This window comes from Littorina saxatilis, unplaced genomic scaffold, assembly GCF_037325665.1.
Source record: "Littorina saxatilis isolate snail1 unplaced genomic scaffold, US_GU_Lsax_2.0 scaffold_307, whole genome shotgun sequence".
Classification (NCBI taxonomy): domain Eukaryota; kingdom Metazoa; phylum Mollusca; class Gastropoda; order Littorinimorpha; family Littorinidae; genus Littorina; species Littorina saxatilis.
This window is the reverse complement of record NW_027129096.1, coordinates 118,455-133,484: the sequence shown is the minus strand read 5'-3', so window position 1 is coordinate 133,484 and position 15,030 is coordinate 118,455. Positions and strand designations below refer to the sequence as shown.

At 42.8% G+C, this 15,030-nt stretch overlaps 1 protein-coding gene across 1 annotated transcript in view; it reads left to right on the top strand.

The window, feature by feature from the left end:
• LOC138957377 (uncharacterized) overlaps positions 1 to 7,161 on the top strand; it is an 11,554-nt gene extending 4,393 nt beyond the window's left edge. The window contains exons 4-8 of the mRNA XM_070328500.1: positions 327 to 519; positions 1,159 to 1,310; positions 2,038 to 2,268; positions 4,135 to 4,350; positions 5,255 to 7,161. Of these exons, the coding sequence (XP_070184601.1) occupies positions 327 to 519; positions 1,159 to 1,310; positions 2,038 to 2,268; positions 4,135 to 4,350; positions 5,255 to 5,421 (959 nt within the window). The 3' untranslated portion in view covers positions 5,422 to 7,161. The remainder of the gene's footprint in view (positions 1 to 326; positions 520 to 1,158; positions 1,311 to 2,037; positions 2,269 to 4,134; positions 4,351 to 5,254) is intronic.
• The last annotated feature ends 7,869 nt before the right edge of the window (positions 7,162 to 15,030 follow it).

Here is a 15,030-nt window from a genome sequence, read left to right as displayed (position 1 = left end):
CAGAAAACTTTCGAAACAAACCTATGTACAAGAAAAACTCTATTGAAATTAATGGCTTATCGGAATACAACCGAGTGTGGGTGACGAAGAAACAACATTTTTTATACGCAGTAAGCGCCTGGTTGAAATTGGTCATATGTAGGTTTCCGAGTCTTAAGTTGCAAGAATGTTTTCCGTGTACGGTTAAACACGACGTGGATTCTGTGTACACCACTGCAGTGACTATTCAGTTTAAACATAACCAACATTACTGAGCTAATTGATGTGTTCTGCCTTTCCAAGCTGACCCGTTACCACTGTTTTTAAGTCTTATTTGTCGTCCGCAGGACCTCCGGAGATAAGAGGGCCCGAAGAAATCCAGGAGAACGGGATCGCAGTCCTGGAGTTCTCTGTATGTTCTTACACCCGTAACTTGTCTGAGTGCGTTCTCAGTACATCTCTTCCGCTGTGGCAGCAAGTTGAACCCGACTCAAACACAACTGAAGTGTACCCCTCGCCTTCAGAGAAGAACTGTTCAAGGCAAGAGATTCTGCTTCTGTGTCTGTGTATCTGATACTCTGGCCATCTGTGTCTTTGTTAGTCTGTGTGTCTGTCTGTCTGACTTCTGAAAAAAATGTTGAATATTAGAAACTAGAACCTCTCTCTCTCTCTCTCTCTCTCTCTCTCTCTCTCTCTCTCTCTCTCTCTCCTTTCTCTCTCCTCTCTCTCTCTCTCACTCTCACTCCATCTCTCTCTCTTACTCCATCTCTCTCTATTTCTCTCTTTCTCACTCCATCTCTCTCTCTCTCTCTTTCTCTCACTCCATCTCTCTCTCTCTCTCTATCTCTCTCTCTCACTCCATCTCTCTCACTCCATCTCTCTCTCTCAATCTCTCTCTCTCTCTCTCAATCTCTCTCTCTCTCTCTCTCTTTCTCTCTCTCTCTCTCTCTCTCAATCTCTCATCTTCTCGGTGTGAGTTTGTGTGTTTGAGTGGGGGTGGAGGGGGGGTGGGTGGGTGGGGGGGGGGGGGGTAAGTACTCTCTTTTATAGATCATGTGTAAGTTCCGTCTAGTTTACAGAGGTGCCGGAAGTTAAATCAATCATTCCTCACGTGTTTTGATAACGTAAACTTAATTATTTTACTTATGTGTGTCCTCCATGGTTGTTCGCATTCTTCAGTTTGAATATGACCCTCGCGGGTAAACCACCGGAACTGAAACTAGGCCTTCGACTTGGAGATGTGACGGCACTCGACGACAACGGCGATTGGAAGCTGGCCTTGGGGAATGAGATGGGAGTTGAGCCAGCCTTTTTCAGGAGCCTTGCAAAAGGTGTAGTATGCATTGCGCATTCATCTTATTCAATGTCGATATCTTGTTGCATGGTTTATAGGCAATAATACATGCATGGTTGAGGGGTGTGTGTGTGCGTGTGTGTGTGGAGAGATAGAGAGAGAGAGAGAGAGAGAGAGAGAGAGAGAGAGAGAGAGAGAGAGAGAGAGAGAGAGAGAGAGAGAGAGAGAGAGAGAGAGAGAGAGAGAGAGAGAGAGAGAGAGAGAGAGAGAGAGAGAATTAGACTACTCTAGTTTACTGCCTGAAATCTGTCTGTAATGTTCATGGGGTGGTATAACATAATGTTGAAGAATACTTCGTGCAAACGTTGACTGTTAAGTTCCAAATCCCGGACCCTTTGTAAACGCGACCGGAAGATTATGAAATAATGGCACAATTATTGCCGTGGAACTTGCATTGACTGGTTATGGTTCTTGTCAGGGAGAGGAAAACGATTTTCTGAGCTAAGTTCATTATCTGTTTCACAAGTCTGTTTGTCTGTCTGTCCACTTGAAATATCTTCAGGTCGAAGAACCGTGAGAGTAACGTTTTGTTTTGTCACAAATTAGACGTTCTAATAACATATCATTCTTGTCTTTTGATTCTGAATTTTGGAACGTCAGCAGCTAGTCTATCAGTTTTCGGATTTACTTTCTAAAACAGGATTTTCTCCACGCTCTACCTTTAAATATATTTTTTTTCTTAAACATTTTGTTTTATGATATAGAAACGAGTGCTGCATGGACGAGTGAAACCACAACCCAAGCGACGCTGAATATCGACTCTACACAGGTCTCACCGGTGTCAGAGGTGTTCACCAATGAAGCTACGTCGGTCAAAACCAACACTCATCTTTCCTTTTTGCGCACGCCGACGGGTATCGGTGTACTTGCACTGAATGGACTGATCGTTGTGGCCATTATCGTTTTCGTTATCAGCAGCAGTGTGAACAGAAGAGGTGACCCTCTGTCTCCTCCTTTCTCTGTCTCCGTTTCTCTCTGTCTTCTTATCTGCGCGACTGCCTATTCCTGTCTGTCTGTCTGTCTGTCTGTCTCTGTCTGGCTGTCTGCCCGTCTGTATGTCAGTCTGTCTGTCTGTCTCTCCCTTTCTCTGTCTCTCCCTTTCTCTGTCTTCTTTTCTGCGTGACTGCCCATATCTGTCTGTCTGTCTTAGTGTCTCACTGTGTCTCAGTCTGTCTCTCTGTTTGTCTGTCTCTCTGACTTGGATGAGGCTAGAGTCTACCCCTTGTTTAAGTAATTCACATTTTTAAAATGAACTTTCTGTAAGTTCAAGGCGTGCTGATGCCAGAATGCATATAGATACTAGTTAAAGGCTATGTGCAAATTCCCAAGATAATGACTGAAACTTGAACATTGGGTACATGTATCCGACTTCTCCCCACAACCACAACTAACGACATTTCTAAGATGGTATCTTTAATAGTAAACAAATAAACAAACAAATGATCACGTCACACCCGAACAAGAGTAATAGAGGAACAACAAAAAACACAAAACGGCAGTTACTTTGCTGGTCAATTTGCAAAAGGCAACTTTACACACCGTTGAAACTAAGTCTTCTAGCATCAAAAAACAAGAAAGGTAGGTTGTTGGATCGTTTGTTATTGACAAAACAATACATTCACAAATATATCGACCCAACGGTCTTTTAAGTGCACAGACAAACAATAACGAAAACTTATCTGGCTGATTTTTTCTTCCGCCTGCCACGAAGCCGCAAGATTAAAACAAGATTAAGTCTTCTAGCATGAAACACGAGCAAACATAATACTTAACGTGTAAAAGTGATAGGACATTTCTTAAACTAAATGACATCCAAGACAATAAAGTTCGAAATGTGGTCCTTTCTGCTACCCCTACCTGTGTAGGTATGCTTCTATTTCTAGTTCTACTTCCTATTCCCACAGATAGATTTCAGCTTAAAATGAGTTACTCATTGGACGAATGTTTTCATACTAAAAACAAGAGGCGAAGCCTTCAAGGCTCACGTAAGAAATCGACAAACAGTAACACAAACTCAATCACTCCGTCACACTTACACACACACACACACACACACACACACACACACACACACACACACACACACACACACACACACACACACACACACACACACACACACACACACACACACACACACACACACACAGTAAGCATAGGTGAAACTGTGCAAGAAAGCGAGACCCTGGATCTGCCAAGTAGTCTCGGCCCGCTCACAATAACAATGACCGAGACTTTCAGTAATTCCTTTGCGTGACGTCTAACCCTCTTACGTCATAATGTGACGTCTTCAAATAGTTTCTATCACACACGTCAAACACTTTTGACCGAGACGTAATCTTCTTATGCGAGCTTTATCCATAGACTCGGAAATGTTAAAGTTTCTATCACACACACACACACACACACACTGTCACACACACACACGCACGCAGACACGCACGCACAGACAGACAAAGTTTATCATCGCATAGGCTACACTTACGTGAGCCAACAAGGAAAACAAAACAACAAGACACACACGTGAAAGCAGGAACAAGACTTCAGTGAACATTGAATTGTAAAGTGAGCTTTGTTGTCGCTGTCGTGTTCAAGGGAAACAACTGTGGTGTACTTGTTCACGGGATTTACGGAGTTGCGCCCCTTCCACTGATTCCAGGCAAAGTTAGTATTCATTGACAGTTTACTCGACTTCAGCTTCGCCTCTACTAACTGTGGAACTCTTTCGCTTTTGCTAAATATGCTAGATGTCTGTCTTTCTGCTTGTCTACTTGTCTAATTTCTTGTCTGTGTCTTTTCAGAAAGACGAGCTCTGTTCTCAATGCATGAGGCAATTCTGCTGCAACAGCCTCCCCAACGACAACAGGAACAACTACCAGAAATACCCAGTCCCCTCCAATTACAGCCACTGTTGCCCCCAGTGTTTTCAGGAATCCACCCCCTTGCTCGCAGGTCCTGCCGTAGCCAAGAAGAGGGCATTTATGATCTGATCAACGAGGATGAGCAACGTATTGCAGGTATGATTGTGGATGTTAATAAAAAGAATACATAACATACATTTGACTTTCTAAAAGCTTTGACCAACACAAATTTAAATAAAAAAGAAACAATCAAAAACAGACAAACTTGAAAGCGGGAACGTAGTGACTTCAGTGAAAACTGACAGACAAACAGACAGACAAACTGACAGACAGATACACAGACACAGACACACACAGACACACACACACACACACAGACACACACACACACACAACAAGGCAAGACAGCTTGATAACAACCACTAAGGGCCACAGGTGCTTAGCCTGCACGGATAAAAAATGTTAAGTACTATACTTGCTAATCAAATGTGCGTTTATCAGCTACATAGCATTCCGTCGCGATATAACCTTGAACGGTTGAAAACAACGTTAAACACCTAATAAAGAAAGCTACATAGCATTGCAGCAGCACATATCATCTTGCAACAAAGCGACGCCACCAACTTAAAGGCGATAATTGGTAAAGAAACATCTTAGCCTAAATTCAGATTAAGATGTGACTTTTTAGGGCGCTATAGTTTGCATGTCCATTCTTTTCGATTTAGTAAATCCACGCCTTTTGTTTTGAAGTTTTCAGTTCCCCCACGATAAATGTTCTTGTCATTCAAAAACGTATACACAATAACATAAACTAAAACAACATCAACAGACAGAGCACACAAAAAGGAACACTTGTCCCATGAACAAAGAAAATGGGTATGTAATATATTTTTTACTTTTTCTACGTTTCCTGTTTTGTTTTTATGCCCTCCCCCTTTCTCGCCCACTTCCAACTGAACATCAATGTAGACCCCAACACTTCAACCTTTTCCTTTTTTATTGACCATCTTACTATCAAGTCAGCTTTTTGTTGTGTCTTCTAAACTACAATTAATTTCAGGTGGGGCCCGTGCACACTCGTCTGAACCCGATGTCCGCATGTCCGGCCTACCTGTTGACTACCTTCACCCTGTAGCCTCGCCACAGGAAACGGTAGCCATACGCATGCGTGACAGGATCAGCGCATTCTACCAGAACGTCACCTCCGTCTTTTTCAAAGCAAACTGATGAGATCGAGGGAGATGTGGTTAGCTTGATATATTACCGAAATGCATTTCGGAATATTACTGTCGCTAATGACGACAACAACGTAGTTGTGTCACACGGGACAAACGTGACCATCACCTGTACTTCGGACATAGGAAACACTCCCGCAGACGTGCGTATTGTGGACAACAAAGGGCTTGAAATGAGTTCTTGTGTCAAGAATGTTGTGGATAACATCATTAGTTGTCAGTAATTATTACATGTGCTGATTGTTCTCTTTGCCTGCGCGCGTATAGTATGTTGGTTATGATTGGTCATAGTATGTTTGTTTATGTTTGGTCGTTATCTTTGCCTGTGCGTGTATTGTATGTTTGGTCGTTTTCTTTGCCTGTGCATGTATAGTTTGTTGGTTATGTTTGGTCGGTTTCTTTGCCCGTGCGTGTATAGTATGCTTGGTCGATGTATGTATTGTAAAGCGCTAAGAGTAGACATTTTTCTAGAATAGCGCTATAAAAGTTTGCATTATTATTATTATTATTATAACAGTCTCACCCAGGAGAACCAAACATGCACAATTCAAAACGTCGGCTCCAACTGTGACCAAAAACTGTTGACGGTGTTAATGTCAGCTGTGACGGCATTCAGACAATAGCAAATGAACAATAACCGCTACTTCTAAAAGTGTTTTTCCTTCAATTTCAGTCTGTAAAACTTCTCCCAGAGTGTTTGTTATTAAACGTCAGTCTGTAAAACTCTGACAAAGAGACATAGTGGCCATACCTTGTCAGCGACAGTTCCGCAAAAATTAATTCAAAAGAACAAGAGGAACGAATCGGAGAGAGATCTAGAATGCGTCATACAGCGTCACAATCAAGAACCATGTTATATTACTGTAACTGCTAAAACCGTAAATAAGTTAATTTTGCGATAGCCCAACGTACCCCCAAAAACTTGTTATCAGTTGAGCGAATAGTTCGTCGCTAGCTCAACAATGTGAGTACTATGTGTGTACAATACATTTTTTTCGGGAGAGAGATTTCCTCACTCTAAGCCCTTCCAACAGCTTAAAAAGCCACTAAAGGTTTGTTGTTTGTTTTTAAACATTTCTAAACAAATTGTAAATATTTTTCTCTACCAAGAATTGAAGCAGCATGAATATAAATGTATATACGTATTTGTTGTAAAACGGTCGTCTTTTATATCTAACAATGTAAATTTTAACACCAACAGGTTTTCGATCACCTTTAGTTAAAAAGTTGTTCTTTCGTATTTGCATTTAGCTTATAAACTCGAACAGAAATATCCTGCCAAATACCCCAAATGAAAAATTAAGCTATCTTTTAAGTTTTAATAAAGACCTTGGGTGGCAAGGTCTCAAACTTATCGCTAGACTTGTGCACACGCACCCGCTTGGTCCCTGGATATGAAGAGACATTACTGCAACTAACGCCAATGCTTCTCATAGCTACTTTATATTTTTATCAGAACCTTTAAGAATACCCTTTTATATCCAAGTATCTCTTATTACCACTTTTAATTAGATGAGCGAGAGTGTGCGGGGGGTGGGAGGGTGGTGAACCACTGTACATATAGGGAACGTTTGTGTGCGCGCCTGTGCGTTTTTAATCTAAGACAAATGTCGCCAATATATTTACAGTGACGTTAAATAAACGATTTTATCATCGACGATTTTATGATCATTGCATTTAGAAGAATGCTTTAAATGTTGTACTTTTGCGTTATATCAAATAAACAATGAAAAGCAAACACATTTGGGAATGACCAACCAACCCAGAGGCAGGAGGATGCAGACATGAAATGTCACACAAGGATACACGTTTACTTTCCTTGTCACCGTTTATCATTTGTCTCCATGCAGTCAGCAAAGACAACAGCAATCAGAACTCAATTCGTATACACAATGACACTTTAACAAACACAAGCTAGTTTGGTCGACCTCGGAAAGCAATGTCAAAGTATAAACAGCATATGTTGCCATTGAAGGGAACGATTCCTGTCCTCGAGCAAAACCGCACAGAAACCACGAAGCTTCGTGTATACACGGAGACACATCACAAATGCAGAACCGATCCGTTACTGTAAACCTAGTACACAGGGCTGGGAAGAGAGAGAGAGAGGGGGGGGGGGGGGAGGGAAGAGAGAGGGGGGGAGAGAGAGAATAAGAGAGAGAGAGAAAGTAGGAGAGAGGGAAAGATATGTAGAGGTAAAAGGAGGGAGGGGGAGAGTGAACGAGAGAGGGAGATAGAGAGAGAGAGAGAGAGAGAGAGAGAGAGAGAGAGAGAGAGAGAAATAGAGAGAGAGAGAGAAATAGAGAGAGAGAGAGACACAATAGAGAGAGAGAGAAATAGAGAGAGAGAGAAATAGAGAGAGAGAGAGAGAGAGAGAGAGAGAGAGAGAGAGAGAGAGAGAGAGAGAGAGAGAGAGAGACTCTACAGAATCAGTGAGTTAATCCGTCTATCGTAGAGACAGTCCTGTTTCGTTAGAAAAAAATATAGATTGTACAACCAGCAAAGCACATACCTCAGACAGACAGAAAAGGGCAACCAGTTAGACGTGGCGGAGACAGAGAATGTTCTAGAGCGACTCGACAATTTACACAATGGCATGCATAAAGAGTCTTTTGAAACGCAAGGACCCGCTTACCTTTCGCGCCTTAAATTAGTTGTCAACGTCCTATGAGGGCCCCAAAGGGGAGGTATCATCACGATCACGGGAAGGGAAATTTTAGCTTTCACGATCACAGTTACCTTGATTTTTGTTTTCACGATCACGAACACCAGTGGCAAATCACGGTCACGGTAAAAGTTGCAGGTACAGAAAGCACGTGTCAAAGTAAACACAACCACACAGTAATTCGCTCCTCTGGATCTATTGTTTATTCAACACAAAGTGAGAACTGTTGCACTTTTTACATTTAGTCAAGTTTTGACTAAATGTTTTAACGTAGAGGGGGAATCGAGACGAGTGTCATGGTGTATGTGTGTGTGTGTGTCTGTCTGTCTGTGCGTGTGTGTGTGTAGAGCGATTCAGACCAAACTACTGGACCGATCTTTATGAAATTTGACATTAGAGTTCCTGGGAATAATATCCCCGGACGTTTTTTTCTTTTTTTAGATAAATACCTTTGATGACGTCATATCCGGCTTTTTGTAAAAGTTGAGGCGGCACTGTCACAATCCAAATTGATTGAAATTTTGGCCAAGCAATCTTCGACGAAGGCCGGACTTCGGTATTGCATTTCAGCTTGGTGGCTTAAAAATTAATTAATGACTTTGGTCATTAAAAATCTGAAAAGTGTAAAAAAAATAAACAAATTATAAAACGATCCAAATTTACGTTCATCTTATTCTTCATCATTTTCTGATTCCAAAAACATATAAATATGTTATATTTGGATTAAAAACAAGCTCTGAAAATTAAAAATATAAAAATTATTATTAAAATAAAATTTCCGAAATCGATTTAAAAACAATTTCATCTTATTCCTTGTGGGTTCCTGATTCCAAAAACATATAGATATGATATGTTTGGATTAAAAACACGCTCAGAAAGTTAAAAAGAATAGAGATAAAGAAAAGCGTGCTATCCTTCTCAGCGCAACTACTACCCCGCTCTTCTTGTCAATTTCACTGCCTTTGCATCGAGCGGTGGACTGACGATGCTACGAGTATACGCTCTTGCTGTAAAAATGCAGTGAGTTCAGTTTCATTCTGTTATTTCGACAGCTTGACTAAATGTTGTAATTTCGCCTTACGCGACTTGTTTATTATTATTTTTTTAGTTCTTTTTCATACACACACAGAAATTCATATCATGGTTTGTAATCAGTAACAAGAATGTTGTTTTCATTGTTTTCTCTCTCTCTCTCTCTCTCTCTCTCTCTCTCTCTCTCTCTCTCTCTCTCTCTCTCTCTCTCTCTCTCTCTCTCTCTCTCTCTCTCTCTCTCTCTCTCTCTCTCTCTCTCTCTCTCTCTCTCTCTCTCTCGCTCTCCACTCATACACATTCAACTCCCACACCCTCACTCACACACATGAATATATACTTACACAATTTCACATTTCCAGAGCTAAATCTTGTAAACCCATTTTCTCAAAAACTATTGGGTGGATTGAAATTAAAGTACATGTATTTTCAACTTTGCCATACAATTTGAGGTACACCATCGCCTGGGGTTCATGGGCTTGCTACAGGCCAAAAATGGTTTTACCTGAAAGAAGCGCGCAGTGCCAGTGGCGAAGCCACAAGCCTGACTGAGCCTGCGAAGCAGGCAAGCCAACTAGGTTAAAATCTGTGCAATCTGGTGCATTCTGGACATCATTTTCAGGGCTGTAATAGTGTTGTGATCTTGTTAAAAAATCCCATTTTAGCCTCCCCCCACCACCATTAAACACACCTCCAAACTGGTGAAAACAACACTACTGTGCGCTGGCTTCATTGAGACCGGCGCCCGGTCGCGTTGCGCGATATTCACACGGATCGTTTTTGCGGAAATGTTTCAACTTCACCGGAATAAATTTGACTTTACCGGATTTTGAAAACGGCTTTATCGGATTTCCGGCAATTACCGGAAAAGTAGCATGCCTGACAAATCCCCAACGAACATGACTTTGATCGTCTTTGACATGAGGATCAAGTGACCCAAACTGGCACGTCTCCCCGCCATTGTTTCTGAATTTAACCCATTGTTGATATTAAAGTTTACAGGCGCTAAAATAAATCCAAGCTTAATGCAAAGAAGCGACAATTGGGAATCTATGCCAAGCGTGTCCACGTTGCTGGGATGAAAAACACATTTCTAGTTTCGGTTTTGGCTACACGCAGACTCGATCTCGAGCCAGTCGAGGTCACACTGAGCGAGTGACAGCCGGACGTGGCAATGTCGACAATGTCAATGATCTCACTCAAACTCAAAGATCTTGAACAAATTTCAAGATCTTTGCCTACATTCAGAACAGTCATAGAGCAACATAGATCAACATATCTTGATATTTCGTCTTCGGAAAGACCGACCCGTAGCCTGACCTTTCCACCAAGGAAGGCATTCTCGCCGCCTGCTTTGGTCTGGCTTGAATCCACAAAATATAACAGAAGTTCGATGACAGTACTGCTGCACGCCATTTTTGATCTTCGAATTCGAATTTGACTGAATGCACTCAAAACTTTTGCACGAAGCCCTTCCATTGGATGAAGTTTGGCAGACTTTAGCAATTTGCCTTCTGATTGGATCTCTTTTTTTGTGTGATTGGTTCTCTTAAAGGGAAGCAATCGCTGTCAAAATCATATTTCTGAATGTGTTGTTGCTTCCCTTCAATCGGGATTGATGGCTCCTTGACGAATAGAGGATCATGGAGTGATACAGCTGTGAAAAATGTACGTTCAAAATAAAATGCTTTGCAATAATGCCCATCACGATCACGAAAACAAATGACGATCACGATCACGAGACTTGATTTTTTTGTCATCACGGATCACGGGCAAAGTCCCATCACGATCACAGAAATGGAAATTTTGGCAATCACGGTCACAGAAAGGTAAAAAAACGCCAATCACGATCACGATTTTAAACCCTTTGGGGCCCTCTCCTATATATCGGTTTGAGGTTTGTCCCCGGACTGACGCAACTTCACCCCACAGCTTAATGTTATGTTCAACGCTTCGCTTCCACACCATCGCCTGTTTTTTTTTTAAAGGGTGAGTAGGTTATCACTGCAGTTCACGTGTCGTGGAGCGATATTATGCCAACATGATGAGACACTTTCTCTTACCTTTCAACTTTTAAAGTCAGTCCCACCGGCGTGTCTCCGTAATAGCAACCCGACTCAATACCTGTCACAGCAAAGCTGGAGTGGGTTTTTTTAATACCACGTGGGAGGTCTTTGGTCACAGGCACTTCACGCGCAGTCAAACGGCTTGTTGCATGTGATTGTGCACAAACATCAGCCTGCTGTCAACACCGTTTATCCCTTGATTTTTCGGTTCGGCTGTGTTGCAAGCCACACGCGGGATACAAATGTAAAGAGGGCGGCTGTGAAACAGATCATCTGTCGTCCTGGGCAAACAAGATCCTCTTTCTATACTCCGGCTGCGATTTCACAACAATTACAGTCCTTTAACGTGAGTGACACAGCCGGGCAACTTAAGGTGGAGGTTAAGTCAACTAATCCGTACACATGTCACAGTTTTCAATTGCATCGTGCGACTTCGTTTCTTGAAGAAACTAGAGGAAGTAGATATCGGCAACATATTAATTATGGCCATCATTTGCATTTCAAGTTTTCCAAAATATATATACTTGCTCTGGCAGATAATCAAAACCAAACATGCGAACACGGGTACATAAGGCTGTAGACTAACTGTTGCGGAGATACCCTCCTTACTGCCGGGTTCCAATAAGTCACAGTAGATACCTAAACCGGGAGAAAAAAAACCCTCATTACTTCATCCATTAGCGACTATCACGTGTTTAATTCCGTTAAACGTAGTGAGCTTTCATATCAGGGGTAAGTACAGAGTCTCAGACACACAACAGTCCCAGGCTGTTTCTGATTTTATCCGACAAAAAATGACCTGCCATGGGTAAAACGGGATTTAAAAAAAAGGTCCTTTGAATCACTGACTTTTAAATACCAATCATCATGGCTGTAGATGGTATAACTTGCATAGCACGCAGCTGCAATGTCAGTGTCACAGATTCAGAGAGAGAGAGAGAGAGAGAGAGAGAGAGAGAGAGAGAGAGAGAGAGAGAGAGAGAGAGAGAGAGACAGAGACAGAGACAGAGACAAAGAGACAGAGACAGAGAGACGTACAGGCACACAGAAAGACAGACAGACAGAAAGAGACAGAGACCCTCCAGGTTAAAGTTTTAGAGTGCGCTGTATAGCCTAATATGTGAGTCACATCAATTTCTCCAGGACGTTCCCACGTGTTGCTCCTACACAGCTTACGAAGAATGCAAGCTTTTTAATCAACAACACGTAGCTCTAGTTTTCATAACAAGAAAGAGCTGCTGCAAATAAAAGCTGTTGCATCCTGTGCTCGTTTATGGTGAATAAATTCATCAACGAGTTCATCTTTTATAGCTATAGCTATAGGCACAAGTTGTCACAAGAGAGGTGTTAACCCTTGATTTGTAAAAATGTAAAACATTTTACAAATCACGGGGCGCGCCGCGCGATTAGTAAAAGCATTTTTACAAATCGCGGGGCGCGCCTCGCGATTTGTAAAAATGTTTTTGCAAATCGCGGGGCGCGCCGCGCGATTAGTAAAAGCATTTTTACAAATCGCGGGGCGCGCCTCGCGATTTGTAAAAATGTTTTTGCAAATCGCGGGGCGCGCCCCGTGATTTGTAAAATGTTTTAAAATCACGTTTTTGCGCCCGATATTTTCTTGTCATCTCCAAAGTCAAGGGACAAAAACGAAATCCCTTGAATTTTGGGGTTGCGCGACTCTGTAAATTTTAAGATTTTTTTTTTTCATTACTAGGATGTCCCATCGTTGCGAAATTCCGGTCGCTTCCTCCCAGTGAAAAGCTAGCAGTGACAGAGTCGCACTACCCCAAAGTCAAGGGATCTATTAGTCCTTTTTCGCCGTTATCCCAATTCGCCCCCATCCCATTTTTGCGACATTTCTCAGGCCAAGTGTCATTTTACCACCATGTCATGTACCATTAGCTCCACATCCCATTTTAGCGCAATCCCGGATCGCCGTTATCCCATTTCGCCCCCATCCCATTAGCTTCACATCCCAAGTCAAGGGATCTATTGGATTTCTAGATTGTCTCATCGCTGGAAGATTCGGGTCGCTTCTTCTAATAGATCTCTTGACTTTGGGGTAGCGCGATTCTGTTGCTGCTAGCTTTCTACTGGGAGGAAGCGATCCGAAAATTCCAAGCGATGGGACAATAAAGAAAAGAAAGAAAGAAAAAAAGCTAATGGATCCCTTGACTCTGCGGTAGCGCGACTCTGTTGCTGCTAGCTTTCCACTGGGAGGAAGCGAACTGAATTTCCCAGCGATGGGACAATAAAGAAAAGAAAGAAAAAATAATCTAATGGATCCCTTGACTTTGGGGTAGCGCGACTCTGTTGCTGCTAGCTTTCCACTGGGAGGAAGCGATCTGAATTTCCCAGCGATCGGACAATCTAGTAAAGAAATGAGAAAACAAAATCTAATCGATCCCTTGATTTGGGGGTAGCACGACTTGTTTTCTTTAAGTTTACATACATTGAAAGCAACTATAATACCAATGAAAGAAGGAAATTTCAAAATTGTGTCTATTTTCGACGAAAAGCCTTTGGTTTTTAGGCGTTGGAAGTAATCTTGAAAACTCGGTTTTTGAGAATAACGCAGTCACAAACAAAGCTGGCTACCGGCTCACACACACACATCACACGCGTACACGCGCGCGAAATGAAGTGAAGGGAAGTGAAAGGTACGTACATGTGTATCGATGAAAACATTATCTTGTGAGCTTCGAGTGCATGTTGCCAAACATAGTGAAACCGTGCGATCAAAGGTCATAGTAAAGCGAGCCACAGCAAATCGATGGTTGAGGGAGACCATCCTAAAAACAAAAATTGTATAAGAGTGCTTCAGGATGGTCTCCCTTCGCATAAGCTTAGCTGTAAATAGCAACTGAGCAAGTTGTTTGTGCTCGACTCGGATGGGTTAACCATGAAATATGCCGACGTCGCATAGACGTGACGAAATGGGCTGAAACTTGCTCTGCATTTCCCAAAGCATCGATTCATCAGTACAAATGTAACTAATTCTCTCTTTTCTTGGAAAGTTCTTCGTACGTGTTTGTAGGCAGGGTTTCGCCCCCCACTTTGACAGTAGGCCTACTACTTCTAGTGCATGTCAGTGCTGCAAAGACTTGAAAGCTTGATTTTGACCTGCAGTGTGGGTGTGACAACTGTGGAAACAACAACCCCCCGCGGGTTAGGGGGAGTCCCATATTGGTTGGGACGAGAAAGAATTTACCCGATGCTCCCCGCGGGTCAGGGGGAGTCCCATATTGGTTGGGACGAGAAAGAATTTACCCGATGCTCCCCGCGGGTCAGGGGGAGTCCCATATTGGTTGGGACGAGAAAGAATTTACCCGATGCTCCCCGCGGGTCAGGGGGAGTCCCATATTGGTTGGGACGAGAAAGAATTTACCCGATGCTCCCCGCGGGTCAGGGGGAGTCCCATATTGGTTGGGACGAGAAAGAATTTACCCGATGCTCCCCGCGGGTCAGGGGGAGTCCCATATTGGTTGGGACGAGAAAGAATTTACCCGATGCTCCCCGCGGGTCAGGGGGAGTCCCATATTGGTTGGGACGAGAAAGAATTTACCCGATGCTCCCCGCGGGTTAGGGGGAGTCCCATATTGGTTGGGACGAGAAAGAATTTACCCGATGCTCCCCGCGGGTTAGGGGGAGTCCCATATTGGTTGGGACGAGAAAGAATTTACTCGATGCTCCCCGCGGGTTAGGGGGAGTCCCATATTGGTTGGGACGAGAAAGAATTTACTCGATGCTCCCCGCGGGTTAGGGGGAGTCCCATATTGGTTGGGACGAGAAAGAATTTACCCGATGCTCCCCGCGGGTTAGGGGGAGTCCCATATTGGTT